General features: G+C 28.6%; 1 protein-coding gene across 1 annotated transcript; it reads right to left on the minus strand.

Annotated features, from left to right (window-relative positions):
- Window positions 1-15,630: 15,630 nt before the first annotated feature.
- LOC122507559 lies at window positions 15,631-17,196 on the minus strand. The gene is made up of 2 exons (XM_043620345.1): window positions 16,614-17,196; window positions 15,631-16,379 (listed from the first exon to the last, which is right to left on the minus strand). The coding sequence occupies exons 1-2, from the start codon at window positions 17,194-17,196 to the stop codon at window positions 15,631-15,633; spliced, it is 1,332 nt and encodes a 443-aa protein (XP_043476280.1).
- Between the last annotated feature and the right edge of the window lie 234 nt (window positions 17,197-17,430).

Genomic DNA, 17,430 nt, shown 5'->3' on the forward strand with positions numbered 1-17,430 from the left:
GTAATGAAAAATAACATTAATAAAGCGAAAACATTAAATAAATTAAAATTCCTTCTAAAAAGTGACTTTTCTCAAAACCGAAGTAATCGATTTTTGATTTTTTTTCTTTCATTACAGTCACTGATAAATAAAGAAATTTTTCCAATTTATGTTAAAGTGGTGTTCTTTAGGGATAAAATGATATTTAAAATTATGTCAGTCGTTGTACAGAGTTTAGTGAAAGAAATTGAGAAATTAAACTATTTCAAAACTTCATTCCATTAGTAGGGAATTTGTTTGTTATGTTATTGAAGGTAAATTTGCTAACAAGTGTAAAAGTCGAATAAAACTCTGTGTAACGACTGGCATAATATTAAATATCATTTTATTCTTAAAGAACACCACTTTAGTGAAAATGAATTTTACCAAGTACATTCTTACAGGGATCCACTTTTTAAATATAATAACTTTTTAATTATAATAAATTAAATTAAACAGTAAATCCCAGTAAGAATGTACTTAGTAAAATTCATTTTCGACCCTTTTTCACACCAACGCACGGTGGTTTATAATCGAAAAACGGGCTTCAAAATAGCGTAGAGCACGTAAATCTTAACCGATTTTTATTCTTTTTTTCTAAACACTCGTCATTAAATTCCTAAGAGATCGCTCGAGGCAGATTTTTTAAAAAAAAGTTTCAATTTCTTTTATTTACTTATAAACATTGAAAAAAAAAACACTTTTTTCATAAAAGTAGTGCTCGTTTGTGATATAATATGTGCATTTATCGCTTATAGAAATAAATTAATATAAAATCATCAAAGAAACATTATCCAATTGAGAGAATAGAAAAATGTTTTTTTTGTATTTGTTATAAACAATTTAGAGACTAAAAACTTGATTTTTTGAAATTTACTATATTTTATAGTTTAAAAGTTATATTTATGGGACAAAAGAATATTTTATGATACCTGTAATTAAGATATTAAAAAAAAATAAATTTGTTAATTAATTTAATAATTAATTAAACATTTTTAATAAACAAATAAATAACAGAAATGTTTCTTATAGCAAATTTTTTATTTTGCATGCAGTTGACTAGTAAAACCTTTCCTTCTTTTAACATAATCCATTATAATGTTTAAACAATGAAATAACACCGTTGAATTATTAAAACAATTTTAATTAACAAATACCTAATATTGTTAATTTTTACAAGGAAGTAATCTTTTTTTACACAAAATCATTTTAATATAACCAACTTACATTTAAAAGTAGTAGAATAAAAATATAACAATTCAATAATCGATTATTTAAACAATCTTAATTAACAAATGCTAAAAAAATGTTAATTTCAATATTTCAACTTTTTAAGAAAAGTACGTTTTTTATAATTGTAAGATAATGAAACGGCCTTATAATTTAATGTCCTATCTATTTTATTTAAACTTATGCATTAGGTAATTGCTTAAAACTTTATTTTTTTATTCATTTGATAAAACTTTAATTAACAAATGCGTCATTTTGTTAATTTTTTCTATACAGATCTCTTTCTCTAAAACTAATAATAGTAATATTAAAACTAATAACTAATAATCATTAAACATACGTAATTAAATTGTTATATTATATAAATATATTAATACAGTGTACATTCTATACATTTATGTTGCGATCATCCTTAACAGAGTATATTTTTCTGTTCTGTAAAATGTGACTTTAGAGTTGGTCTGTTAAATAATAAAAAGTTGAGCGATTACCAAATGTAACATTATGGTTTATATGAAAGATTACAGAAAATAATTTTTTTTATTTAATTGAAAACAAAAATCAGAATAATAAAAAAGTGTTTCGAACAGAATAATGATTTCTGCAAAATTACAACAATTTAATTACGTATGTTTAATGATTATTAGTTATTAGTTTTAATATTACTATTATTAGTTTTAGAGAAAGAGATCTGTATAGAAAAAATTAACAAAATGACGCATTTGTTAATTAAAGTTTTATCAAATGAACAAAAAAATAAAGTTTTTAAATAATTACCTAATGCATAAGTTTAAATAAAATAGATATGACATTAAATTATAAGGCCGTTTCATTATCTTACAATTATAAAAACGTACTTTTCTTAAAAAGTTGAAATATTGAAATTAACATTTTTTAGCATTATTTGTTAATTAAGATTGTTTAAATAATCGATTATTAAATTGTTATATTTTTATTCTGCTACTTTTAAATGTAAGTTGGTTCTATTAAAATGATTTTGTGTAAAAAAAGATTACTTTCTTGTAAAAATTAACAATATTAGGTATTTGTTAATTAAAATCTATATATATATAAAATCAGACTTTTGTCTGTACATTGCTCAGAACTTTAAATTTCGCACATAATTATTCGTTTTAGGCATCAAGGATTCCAAATATACCAATAAAAAATTTCGTGTATGTATGTATGTATGTATGTACCAAATTTGGCAGAATGTTAGACCTTAAGCCAAGGAAGGTTTAGAAATTTACAGATTTGAAAAATATTAATTAGAACGGGAGATATTTAATTTTTTCGAAAAATTCAAAAACCAAAAATTTTCAAATTTTACATTTTTTTAAAAAATGCTTTCAAACTTTCTATAATTGAGTATAACATGTTATTTAGTCACATTTTAGAATAGTTTTGCCAAAAATAATGTCCTATATGAGGCATTCCATGTCAAGTGATCCAGGTGTCTTACGGTGTAATGCTTATTTCGATAATTTTTTACTCTTAAACTATTAAACATAAAAATTTGGCAAGGTACATTTTGGAAAGGTTTTTTCATGCTCTTTCGATTGAAAATAAGCATTTAAAAAAAAAAAATTTTTTGACCCAAAAAAATCAAAATTAAAAATAAATTTTAATTTTTTGGAAAAAAGGTCCCATTTTTTTTTTTTTTTTTTTTTTAAACGAAAGCTGAGGTTTTTTCCTAAAAGGACATATAAATGAAAAAGTGGGACAAGAATGTTTAAACATTGAAAAACAGAGGTTTCTACTCTCTAAACCCGGTTTTTAGCTCTGTTTACGAGAAAATTCATTTTTTCAATGTTTAAACATTCTTGTCCCACTTTTTCATTTATATGTCCTTTTAGGAAAAAACCTCAGCTTTCGTTTAAAAAAAAAAAAAAAAAAAAAAATGGGACCTTTTTTCCAAAAAATTAAAATTTATTTTTAATTTTGATTTTTTTGGGTCAAAAAAATTTTTTTTTTTTAAATGCTTATTTTCAATCGAAAGAGCATGAAAAAACCTTTCCAAAATGTACCTTGCCAAATTTTTATGTTTAATAGTTTAAGAGTAAAAAATTATCGAAATAAGCATTGTACTGAAAAACCCAAAAATTTAACCCCCTCCCCCTCGGAAAATATTGGACTAGGTAAAAAAATATTTTCACGAAAAATTACTATCTATTAGTACTACAAAAGCCCCAAATTTTGCTACGATTGGAGAAAAATTTTTCTCCACCCGGATCACTTGACATGGAATGCCTCATATCTAAGATGTAAGTATAAAATTTTTTTTAAAAAATTCAAAAATCGAAATTTTTCAAATTTTATATTTTTTAATGAATTGCTTTTAAACTCTCTATAATTGAGTATTACATGTTATTTAGTCACATTTTAGCATAATTTTTCAAAAAATAATATCTAATAACTAAGATTAAAGTATAAAAATGTTTTCAAAAAATTTTAAAAATCACAAATTTTACATGTTTTGATGATTTGCTTTTAAACTCTGTATAATTGAGTGTTACATGTAATTTAGTCATATTTTAGCATAATTTTGCACAAAAAATGATATAACTAATTGTAAGATGTAAGTATAAAAATATTTTCCATATCAAAAAATCGAAAAAATTATAATTGCTATTAATTACTATCAAGTTTAATTCAGTAGTATTTTTTGGGTTATTTTTATTTTATGAAAATACTCTTTTTTAAGAAAATATGTTATATGCCAGTACCAGTCTTTGACGGGATTTAGTTTACCATAATAGAATTGACAGAGTGTCTACCAATTGCGCGGGGAAACCGATAAATAGCCAGGAGTTTAATTTGACCAGAAAAAACCGGGAATTTTCTTATCAAATTAAAAAAGTTTTATTATATTAATTTGATTTAAAAAACTGCTTTTTACTTTAATTTTTATTGTCTAATTGTCTAATTGTGACACAATTATTTATAATTAGACTTTTCTTTGACTCCAAAAGCTGGTGTAAATTTAGGATTAATTTTTAATACATTAATTATTGCAGTACTACAAACGCACAAAGTACTACAAGTTGCCAAATACTGTTCCTGAATATCAAATTTGATAGAAAAAAATCTGTCACTGATTGAAATAGTAATATTTTCCTCACGAAATAGTTAATGGTAACTAATTATTAGTTTTTCCCAGTAAAATTTAATTCCCGGCTATTTCCCGGTTGGTAGAAACCCTATCAAATGTATTAGCCGAAACTAAAACCCGTCGAAGACGGGTCCGACAGCTAGTTGTTTAAATAATTCAACGGTGCTATTTCATTGTTTAAACATTATAATGGAATATGTTGAAAGAATGAAAGGTTTTACTAGTCAACTGCATGAAAAATAAAAAATTTGCTATAAGAAACATTTCTGTTATTTATTTGTTTATTAAAAATATTTAATTAATTATTAAATTAATTAACAAATTTATTTTTTTTAATATTCTAATTACAGGTATCATAAAATATACTTTTGTGCCATAAATATAACTTTTAAACTATAAAATGTCGTAAATTTCAAAAAATCAAGTTTTTAGTCTCTAAATTGTTTATAACAAATACAAAAAAATTTTTTTTCTATTCTCTCAATTGGATAATGTTTCTTTGATGATTTTATATTAATTTATTTCTATAAGCGATGAATGCACATATTATATCACAAACGAGCACTACTTTTATAGAAAAAGTGTTTTTTTCAATGTTTATAAATAAATAAAAAAAATTGAAACTTTTTTTTTTAAATCTGCCTCTAGCGATCTATTAGGAATTTAATGACGAGTGTTTAGAAAAAAAGAATAAAAATCGTTTAAGATTTACGTGCTCTACGCTATTTTAAAGCCCGTTTTTCGATTATAAACCACTGTGCAACGCAACTAACAACAACAACAACTAATTCGCAATGGCGAATTAGATAAATCAATGATTAAAAATTTTGCTTCGCACGGTCCGACTTTTTTTGTAATATCTCGGGAACCCGTTAATATTTTTTGCTGCTCTTGGTCTCTATTTAAAGCTTACTTACAAGGAATAGTCGGTGAAAGTAACAATTTTTTTCATCAACTTTTCAAACTTTTGCCAGGAGTCAAAGTCAGAGTAAGAAATTCAAAAAAATATTATTATTTGTCTATGTTTACAACAGGATATCTCGCTTCCTATTTATGCAATATAAATGAAAATAGTGTAATTTCTTTGGAAATTTGACAAAGCTCCATCTGTTCCACAAATATCAAAAAGTAATTGCTTTCTTGTATAAAACAAAGTAGGATAATGAGGCTAGCAGTCGTACTCAGCACTAATCTTTTGGCGTCAACTACTAATATTCCTTTCCATCAAATTTAGTACCTAATACATAATGATTCAAAAAATCATCGAGAAATGTTATTTGAGAATCAATAACCAATCAATATCAAATTCAGTAAGTTTTTATTTATTAATTTCATTAATTAGTAAATGACACCTAAAGATTGGTGCTAAGTACGACTGCTAGTTCCAGCTTTCTATAAAACAAATGAAAATTAGTAATTAAAAAGTATTCTATTTCTCTTAGCGGAAATACACTTGCCTATTGAGTGCAACTATAACTTCTAAGAAAAAGGTTTCAAATTCATATCTGGTCCGCTGCTTTTATTCTTTGAAGTCTGATATCTTATTCGTAATCAGATCCGTAATCAGGGACCCTAAAAACCGCCAAATACCAAGTATCTTACAAATCTAACTGTTTTTAAAATTCTTGTTCTCCATATTGGATGCACCATTTTGAATATTTGACTTCAGATGCGAAATCAGCGACCCCAAAAACCCAAGGGCAAAGATTTTGAAACTATGCCCAGGGTTGCCCAGGGCTATATTTCTTTTATGAAATTGCGCTTTTTTTACTGTTAGGGCATTTTTTTAAACACGTGAAAATCGAATACAAAAACATTAATATAATGAGAACTTCCAATTAGCGCCTTTTAGTGGACACAATGAATACTATATAACTATAATTATTATAATTATATAACACTATAAAATTTATAGTGCCTATGAGGTTCAGAATCAAAACGAGACCACGATAAAATAAGACGGAGAACACAGAGACTGATTTACTGGAAGAAGAATACAGAAATTTAATTGCGATCTATTTAAAAATCACTTTGACCAGTGTAGATCTGTTGCTACGTTTTTTTAAATGTCCTGAACCTTATTCATTTACAAATCTTAAATATTGAAGTTATTAAATTGAAAATTATTTTAAATAATATATTAAAGTTATTTAATGTATAATGACAAAAATATAATTATTTTAATAACAAAATAAAAAGTTTAAGTATTAATTAAGCATATATGAATTTTTTAAATATATATAAATATATAAAATTTTATTATAAAAACTGTATAATATATATTTTTGTATAAGTTTATATATATATATATATATATATGACGGGTTCCACGTCAAGTGACCCAGGTCCAAATTTTAAATGTTTAGGATCGGGTTAAAAGTTTGCACAAACAGTAGTCCTATTCGATACAATTAAAAATACCAAATATTATTTATTTATTTAAACAAATATAAAAACTGGAGGGGGTCAAAGTTTAAATTTTTGGTCTAACATGGAATATTTGAAAAATTTGTAGTTTCTTTAAAACAAAACGAAAATACATTTTCTATTTTGGGTTTTTCTGCTGTTTTTCAACACTTTCTAATGGTGTAAACAAATGTAGAGAAAAAAAAATTTTGACCTTGAAAAATTAAATTAAAAAATAAAATTTCATTTTTTCATCAAATGGACAGTTTTTATTTTTTTAAAAAAAATTTTATCATAAAGGTGAGGTTTTTTCCTAAAAAGAATGTATAGGTCAAAACCTGGGACAAGAACTTTTAACTGGTCAAAATAAACATTTACTTCTGCAATCCACCGCCCCTGCGCGTTGTTGGGCTGTATATTGTTTATAACAATTAAAATAAATTATTTTATGCTTTATTAATTATCTGGTGGTCATATTGGATGAATTTAAATTGATTTAGATCATGTGCATTAACAGAATAAGAAAATAAACGTCCTTTTTTAAAAAAGTGTATTAATTTGTTAACTTTGATTTCAAAAAAATTATAAATAATTAAAATCCCCAAAATCGGCCTCAAAGGATGTCTTAAGAATTTATTCCCCTTTAATTTAAGACAAAGAACACTCAAATCGGTTAAAAATTGTAAGCTATAGACATTTTTTAATAGGAAATTGTAAAAAAAATTCCACTGTGGGCCGGTGCAGTGCAGATGTAAATTGCTTAATTTGACCAGTTAAAAGTTCTTGTCCCACGTTTTGACCTATACATTTTTTTTAGGAAAACACCTCACCTTTATAATAAAATTTTTTTTTAAAAAATAAAAACTGCCCATTTGATAAAAAAATGAAATTTTATTTTTTAATTTAATTTTTCAAGGTCAAACAATTTTTTTTCTCTACATTTGTTCACACTATTAGAAAGTGTTGAAAAACAGCAGCAAAACCCAAAATAGAAAACGTATTTTCGTTTTGTTTTAAAGAAACTACAAATTTTTCAAATATTCCATGTAAATTTTTGACCTGGGTCACTTGACGTGGAACCCGTCATATATATATATAATTATATTTAAAAAGTCCCGCGGTTTTTGGGCTACGTCAGCGCCTTCTATCCTCGGTTTGTCGTGCTAAAAATCTGGCAACCCTGACTATGCCCTTATTTTAACTGCTATTATCATTTTCCGATTAACTATAAGTACTGATGATATTATAATATAATATTGACAATCAGAAAATTAAGTTGCCAGAATAATGCACATTATCATTGCAATCATATCAATTTTTTGCGACTTTATCGACTTCTGGAAAGGTCACTTAGACTTCTGGAAATTATTTTTTTGTGAAGTGTACAGACAATATCTACTATCATACCGAAATTCAGACTTGCACCTCATAATTTTTTTCATAAAAAATTTGCATCTTTGACCGCCCCCCCACTTTCGGTGACCAAGGCGCCTTCTGGCGGCAAAGTTACGTGTTCACATGTTAATAAGGAAAGCATTTATGAAAAAACTTGCCTTGCAACTTATCGTTGCCAATTTTCGTAGCCAGCTCTTAGACTATACCATTCTCCTCTGAAGTCCACACTAAAGTATTTTCAACATTAATACTGAAATAAATTGTTTATCTTCAGATTGTAATTAAAAATTAATCTTTCGAGTCGGTTTTTTGCAGTCGGGGGGCTCCGGTTTCCGAACCCCCTATCCGGGGATCTGCCCTTGGGCCCCGTCGGGAAAATCCTTTAACCCTCCCGTGCGACAAAACATGCTTTTTTGAATTTGAATGTATATCAATAAATTCGTTTAAAACTCGAATAATAACTCGAGGGATTCTCGGGTAACTGATCAAGATTATAATAAAAGTTTGGGGTTGTTTTTAAGAGAGTGCAAACCATTATTGCAAATTTCGAAATTGTAAATAAATATTCTTGCACAATTTTGAGGCGTCTGGGATGTCATAAATATATATCATAAATTTTTTATGTAAATAAATGAAGTAACTATTTAGGGTTTCTTTTTAAAGCATTATTTGCTTTTATTATAAGTTTTAAAGCAATAAAAGAATGTTTTTAAATCATTTTGGAGTTAGCAGAATATTTAAATATTTTTTATCCCTTTTGAACAAAATTTAAGGATGGTTTTATTGGTCTGGGATGGTTTATAAGGGTCTGATCATTGTCATTATTAATATTATGTGTAAGAATGTTTTTGCAGTATTTTAAAATAAAATAAAAATTTTCTCTAAAAAGTACTGATATTTATTAGGGTGGGCCGAAAAATAACTTTTTTTAAAATCCTATTCTAATAGTGGGGAAATACTTGATTTTTAACCACTTTCCTCTTAACTTATTTTTCTGATGCTTTTTCTTCTTTTTTCTACTGTCCTTCATATTCGAAGCACTCTTAAGCAGTATTTTCTGGAAATCTCTTGGAAAGTTTTGTATGATATTTATTCACCTCATCTTATCAGTCGCAATTCTAATAATCTTAACTATTCTTGATGGTTAACACTCAGAAATAAAATTTTACGATTGTACTTTTCAATAAAGAAACCCTTAACAAAGCTTAGAGATCTTTTGAGTTTTTACTTGGGTTTACGTTCTAATATAGTTGAAATGCCGATGTATATTAAAAATAAAATTATAATTTAAGAAAAATAATAATTTGTTTAAAAATTTATTAAATAATAATTGCACTTTTAATTTTAATCTGTGTAGGTCCATGCTTAAAAAATAAAAGTTGCCCCTTGTTCTTCAGTTTCTATGAAACTTTGAGAAATTGTTAAAAAACAAATTGCCTATATTGAAAGCTTTTGAAATTTAAATACTTTCGGAGACATTCACAACAAAAGCACTTTATTGAGTTTTTTTGGTTTAAGGTAATTTCAGTAGTTTTTAATTTTTTTTTATTAATTATTAAGATTAAATAAATCATTACAAAACCTATTTTCCTTAATAGTAGATGTACTGAGAAACATAAGACAACTTTTCTAAAAGATATTAACCCTATTCCAGCTTAGAAAACACACTTTAAAGTCCCCGGGTGTCGCACACCCAGTGCGGTTTAAGGATGGATTCCTAAGTGTGCGCTTTAACGGTTTATACTTATATACCTTGTAACGTGGCGTTACAAATCTTCCCGCGTCTGCTGCGAATCAGGGGATTGAACCCGGAAACGGCCAAAGGGCCTCGAGGTTGTCAATCGCTGGATTCGCAAGTAGACGCGACACTTGTTGTTTTGCCCTGTTTGAGGAAAAACCTCTCTATACCTCGTTGTGACAGTTTTCGCCGTTATCATTGTGTGACCATATTCCCAGGTGGAAATAAGACAACGGATAAGTAAGTTAATAAACATTTGTTATTTTAAAGTATTGTTGTATTCCATTTTACTCTCCTTTCTCCCCTTTTCCCTTTAATTATAATTGGAGATCTGGGCCTCCAGTTATAAATTGGCGCCCAACATAAAAACCTACACAAACATTCCCTTTTTTCCCGAAAAATTTTGATTTTTATTGTGGAAAAGTCAAAAGAGAAATCCATTTTTTACCGCCTGGTCGCCAATCAATTATAAATTGGCGCCCAACGAAAAAATCCGCCTTTCACATTCCTTTCTGAACAGAAAATTCCCAAAAATAATTCATTTTTTATCATTTTTGTTTTGTTGAAAATTCCCAAAGAAAATACCCAAAAAATTCATATTTTTCATCATTTTTACTTCCTCTTAGAGGAAGTATTGTAATACCAAAATTTTTCAAGTTCGATTTTTTGACATATCTTTATGTTATTTGACCTTAGGAGTTCAAAAATGACATTTTTAAAAAATGTCATTCTGTATGTGTGTGTGTAAACATTACATTTTCATAAATATCTCAAAATCATGAAGAGCTTTTGAGTTGAATTTTTTTTAAAATTGTAGATCTCATCTGTGGACATAAAATGAGAGTACTTTCTGATATATTAATAAAGTTTAACTAAATTTTTTTTTTATTTTTAATTTTGCAAAAAAACATTTTTTGCCCATAACTTTAAAAAATGTTAGGACACCTATAAATGTTTTTCCATAATTTTGTAGAGTTTTTTTAGACGCATCTTTTGAGCCCTAATTGAACATTTTTCGTCCATATTGACAGGAGATATTAATCTTTTAAAAATAAAAAATTTTGAAAAATAAGTATTTTTTGAAGATTTTGTTGAAAAATGTAGAAGTAACTTTAAAATTATCGTAGAGCATTAAAATACGCTTCGATTGACTTATTTTGTTACGATCGACAACTAGAAAAATGCGAGAGAACAGAGAAACGGAAAATAGTTCGGGAAATGAAACAGATTTTGAGGAAACAGACACAGCGAGCGGGACTATTCTTTCCCCCCACAGACAAAATTCCTCCCTGTAAGACAATGCGAAATCAAATGATTTAGAAGCCACGATAGAGAGACACGAGGCAATGATTCGTGCTCTCGTTGAACTCGTGCCCCCCGAAAAATTGAAATTTTTTAATTTCAACTAATTTATGACCCTCCCAAGCGGAACTAGAGAACGAGCAGCAACAAGGAACGTATTCTTGCCAGGATTAAGGGCAAGAGATACGAAGGATGCGAGCGTGCAGTTGATGCATTTGGAAAACAGTAACCAAGGGTTACTAAATGCAGGCCCAAAAGCTGTACCAATAAAACGCGGTATATTGCAACAGTACTTAGACGGAATAAAGAAAACTGTTGGAAATGTAGGAAAAGTACCGGAAAATGTCACGGAAAATTTTGTAGGAAAATTACCGAGAAATGTGACAAAAAATTTTGCGGTGAAATCAAAAGACGGAACTTTTGATGTAAATTCGTTTCTAGGAACAAATAGTCAGATGTTGAAAAGTAGAAACGAATTAAGAGATTTGCGCGAAAAGAGAAAATTTTTTGAACTCGAACGCAGAAGAATAGTAGAGGAAAAATACAAAACTTCTACACATAGTTCAATAAACAGGAATACTAGAAATAGTAGCGAATCAGGTGAAAATTTTCGAATGCGTTTGGATTATCTTGGACAAGATAAACGCGAAAATATGAGAAAACGACAGAATTTTCATTTTAAGGAAAATGCTCGGAAATATCAGGAATTTAATTACGAATGTCCCAAAGATAGTGAAATAGAGGTAGTAGACGAACCCAAAATTTCGAAAAAATCTGATTTTCAGCCCAAAAAATTAGAGAATATTTTTCGCAAAGAAAATGCGCAAACAATTCAAAATTTTTCAGGACGTAAAAATTATTGCATTGGAAATAAGAATATTGCTGTTCATGGCGACGCTCAGGAACAATATTCAGACTCAGATAAATTCAAAAATGAGATTACGTTAAGATACAAAGAATTAGAACAACTCAAATTAAAATTGGACCGAATGAGAAGCGTTATAGAAAATTTAGCGAAAAATATAAATTCAAAAATACAAGAAAATTTCACAAAAAATACTGAAGTCGAAAATTCAAATGCCCAAGCCGATAATAATCGCCATTTTGGAAATTCAATCAACCCCTTTCCTTTTGGCATGATTCAAAACCCGTTTCAAATAATGTCAAATTGGCCTTTTAAATTCCACAATAATAAAATTGATAACCCCATTCAATTCTTAGAAGAACTATTTAGATTCAAGCGAGGTTATGAAATATCGAATAATCACGTACAGTTAGAAATAATTGGTTTTCTTTAGAAGATTTTCGGCAAGAATTTGAAAAAACTTTCTTAGACGAGAAGTTTTATGAAGAAAACACGAAAATAAAATATTGCAATCAAGAAGATGGAGAAGAGATTCAAACTTTTTGATTGTAATAAGAAAATTGTTTGGAAAATTACACTCGTGAAAAGGTTTACAATGGGAACTACGTCGCACGTACGAAAATTTTCGGATTGAATACAAAACGTACATTTAAAGAAATGATTTAAAAACCTTCGAGGAATTAGAAAGCCTAGGAAAAGCATTCGAAATCGAGAAAAATAAATCGAAAATTCGCGGTCAAACTTTAAAAATTACAACTAATGAAAAAGAAAACTCGTCAAGTGATGAATCTAAACAAATGTCAGACCAGGGAAATAATGAAAATTTTAGAAAATTTGGTGGAAACTCGAGATTCCAATCAAAGTTTTCAGGAAATAATTTTTTAAAGAAACTGGTCATATGACCAACCAAAAATAACTTTTCTACCTGACACAGCTACAGACGGTAGTAGAGGTCAGAACATGATAGAAAATTATTCTGATGATAACAATAATACAGATAATAGTCTTCTACAAGTGGCAGTACAAAATCATTCTTCTGCAGGGAATGTAAATGCTCCTAGGACAGATCAAAAGAATAAAAATTATCAGAGAAATTTTTCAAACTCACAGAGAAGATGTTACGGTTGCGGAACATTAGGTCATATATGTAGTAAATGCAGATAAGAATCACGAAAACGTGTAGAGGAGGTACGGGAAAATTCAGAATCCTCAGAAAATATTGAAACATCAGAAAATTTTGAACCTTTGATGACGATAGGGGAATTAGTTGAAAAAATGAACAGAGTCGAACCCGTAAAATAGGATGTAGGATCACAAACTAAGTGGTCAAGTACACATCGTGAAAATCAAAAAATTAAAAACGCGCAAAAAAACCGAGAAAATTAGGATAAAATACAGGAAAAATTTTGAGTTTAAAATGGTTAATAGAAACGGAAGTTCGAGAAAATTCGAAGAAAATGTTGAAAAACACAAGGAAAATTTTGAATCAAGAAAAATTCAAAGTAATGAAAATTCGACAAAAGTCGAGAAAAATTTTAGAAAACACGAGAAAAATTCTAAAACGAGAATATTTGGTAGAAAAGAAAATTCTACGATATTCGAGAAAAAAGTGGAATTAGAAAAAATTGAAAATAATAATTCGGAAAATTATAGGATAAATACGAAAATTTTTCAAAAGGTCGAGTCGAAAAATAATAGGAAAACTCCGAAAATTATACCAAGACAATCCTTAAAAAAGCCCAACCAAATTCAAATCCCAAAACCCCGGAAAATTCTTTCGAAACTGATGGAAATTTCCTTATACGACAAATTCGAAACTTTAGAAATGGACTTTATTATTGACGAGACTAACGATCCAAATCTTTTACCAATCGACAACACACGTAAGGCAAAATGGTATAAAAAAAGAATTAAAGAGGAAAATGAACGGACGCGTAACAAGTTCGGAAAATTGTCGAATGCAGGAAAATTCGCAAAAAAAGGAGAAACGATGCGAGTGCGAAAGTATCGCAAAATTTAGGATCGGAAAAAATTATGACGACTGGAAACAAATTTCGTAAACTCTAGATACAAAATGGAAATTTTTTAATGATCAATGCGTTGATTATTACATTTCACGGAAAAGAAAATGTAAAATAATTGAGGAAATCAAATAGACTTTGGATCGAGAAGAGCTGAAGGAACTGCTGGAAATTAGTTTTGCGGAAAATTCAAGGAAATTAGCGGAAAATAACGAAAAAAAATTACAGAATTTATTAATTTAGACACCGCCTGAATATAAACTAGCAACAAATCGCGCGCTAAAGTGCGCGGCTAACTTCTTAATACCTTTTTTTAAATAAAAATAGCAATTTTAAAAATAATAAAATTTGAAAATTTTCTAATCTAAGTTTTGTTGAAAAGACTAAAAAATTCAATTTTGTAAAATTTTAAAATAATTGCAAAAATTCTTATTAAAATTCAACTATGTTCAAATCTTGAATAAAATTCTCGTAAAAATTCCAATTATCTTTATAAATAACAAAATTCTTATTCAAAGTTCAATTATTCTCAAAAAATTTTCTAATTTTAATGATTTTCAATACCTACAATTTTTATAAAATATTTCCAAAAACAAATTCAATTATTTGGAAAAAAAATTTAATTTGAAATTTTAGAAAATGACAATTTTGAATAAATGAATTAAATAATAAAAATTTCAGAGGAATTCTATTATTTACAAATTTTTTATAAGTTTCTTCGCAATAATTCAATTATTTTCATGAAGAATAACATTTTTTTAACCAGGAATTCTGTTTAGGCTTTGTAAAAAATACAATGAAATTGACAATTAACAATAAACAATATTTATTTATAACTTTCAAATACACATATTTAGATGTCAATTGACTTGACAGGAGAGTTTTAAAATGAAATGTAGAAATGCGCGGTAAGACTCATGGATTGATGTGTTTGAAACCATAGCCAATGCTATTCTGTCGCTTTAGTACATGCATTCAAACGACAAACCCATTCCTATAAGATTTGGCAACTTCAATATTTTGAGTTTTTTCCCTTTTTGAAAAATGTGGCAACAGAGCCTTAGAAAAGTTTATTACTTAGGTAAAAACGGTTGTTACAGTAATAGAATTTCTTAGCGTTCAAATATCATTAAGAGGAAAACATATTTAATACAGATGTGCAAAAGGGTCTAAAAGAGGTATGTACCGATAATCAGATAACAGAATTTTCATCAACCAACTACTTTGAATTTAGTTTTTACTACAAGTTTTAACATTTCGTTTCTCATACTCTTTCCAAAAACATAGTTTCATAAATTGTTAGAATTAAAATAAAATTAATTGTTACTCCGTAACATGCCGACCCCTTTGAACGATATAAGTTCAAGAAAAATAATAATGTTCATTCACACTGCATATCAATTTTAATTACATTAAATATTAAATGACGTAAATTGATTACTTATTAAATGTTACAAAAAATATCTCCATTTTGTCAGTCAATTCATAATAACAACAATGTTAAAGTTGAACTTTTAATCGATTGGAATTGGATACAAGTTTTTCAATGCTCTTTTATACGTCCCCGTTGAACTCCGAATTGGAGTTGTGTGTCGACAATTCTTCCAAGAGACCACTTCATTGGTGGTAAATTGTCATCCTTTATAACGACCATTGTCCCCATAGTGATATCATCCTGATTGGTGGATGACTGCCATTTACTTCTGGAAATCATTTCGTTTAAATATTCGTGATGCCAACGATTCCAAAAGTGATGTCGCATTTGCTGTATAATTTGCCATGCGCTGAGACGACCAATTGGTAAACTGCGAAGATCTTCTTGTGGAATGCTTGTCATTGAACTACCAATCAGAAAATGAGCAGGAGATAATGGAGTAAAATCATTTGGATCAGAGAATAATGCGGTTAAAGGGCGAGAGTTTAGTATTGCATCAATCTCTACAACGTATGTATGCAATTGCTCATATGAAAGAAGTGACGCACCAGCTGTTCGTGTAAAATGTTTTTTAAATGATTTAACAGCTGCTTCCCAAAGCCCACCAAAATGTGGAGCCCTGGGAGGATTGAATGTCCAAGTAATACTTTTACTTGCAAGATAATTTTGCACTGTTTTATTTTTGATTGTGGAATCGATTTCTTCAAACAATTTCTTTAATTCGTTATCAGCTCCGACGAAATTAGTACCATTATCGGATTGAATTGTTTTTGACACTCCTCTTCGAGAGAAGAATCGTTTGAGACATGAAATGAATGCTTCGGTTGATAGATCATTTACTAATTCTAAATGTACAGCTTTTGTTGCAAAACAAACAAAGACCAATACATAAGTTTTAATTTTGGTTCGATTTCTGAGTCATAATTCTTTTGTGTAAAATGGACCACAAAAATCTACACCAACATTTAGAAACGGTCGAGAAAACGATACTCGATTTTTGGGCAAATTTCCCATTATGTAATTTGATTCTCGCGGTTTCGCTCGAAAACACTTTATGCATTTTCTTATGATGTGGCGCGTTGTATTTCTACCGTCTATCGGCCAATATGATTCTCGAACCCCATACAATGTAGCGCTAACCCCTGCATGCATTCTCTTTACATGTTCATTTTGAATAATAAGTTTTGTTACCGGGTGACTTTTCGGTAGCACAATGGGATGTTTTTGAGATTCCGGAATCATGGCATTACTCAATCTTCCCCCCACTTTAATGATGCCTTCACTTAAAAAAGGATTGAGGTGAATGAGAGAACTTTTTTTGGATAAGGGTTCATTTTTAGTTAAACTTTGTATTTCATTAGGAAATGTTTCTGCTTGTACCCATTTTACTATAGTCATAGAATTTTCGAGTTCGCGAGGGGTGAGGATTTCTTTTTCTCTATCTTCTGAATTTTTAAGTTTGCAAGAGGTAATAAATCGTTGACAATATCCAATGACGCGCTGTAATTTTTTCACATTACTGTACCGTTTTAACAAATCAGTAGAGAATTGCGCAATCATACCTAAAAACATCGGTTGAGCCGGCTTCAGATCAGGAATTTCAAGGATCTGAAACTCTAATTGTGGCCATGTTTTTTCGTCTTTAATTAACCAGTCAGGACCAGTAGCCCACATGGTATTGTTTAGAAAATTTTCTGAACCTTGACCGCGTGAAATAAAATCTGCGGGATTTTCCTTAGTAGGAACGTGTTTTCATTCTCTTGTGTTGGTTGAGGTTTGAATGTCTGTGATTCGATTCGCTACAAATGTTTTTCATTTATGAGGTGCAGTGTTAATCCAATTTAAAACAATGCTTGAATCGGTCCAGAGCAATCGTTTTTGAAGAGGCAATTGCATAGCCTTTTCAGT

This window comes from Leptopilina heterotoma, unplaced genomic scaffold, assembly GCF_015476425.1.
Source record: "Leptopilina heterotoma isolate Lh14 unplaced genomic scaffold, ASM1547642v1 Lhet_472, whole genome shotgun sequence".
Taxonomy (NCBI): Eukaryota; Metazoa; Arthropoda; class Insecta; order Hymenoptera; family Figitidae; genus Leptopilina; species Leptopilina heterotoma.

Excerpts from the sequence above, each read along its gene's own strand:
- LOC122507559 (XM_043620345.1), bottom strand. The coding sequence starts at position 17,196 with ATGTGGGCTACTGGTCCTGACTGGTTAATTAAAGACGAAAAAACATGG. Across the intron at positions 16,380-16,613 it reads ATCATATTGGCCGATAGACG|CTGTACATTTAGAATTAGTA; the intron begins GTAGAAATACAA and ends TTGCAACAAAAG.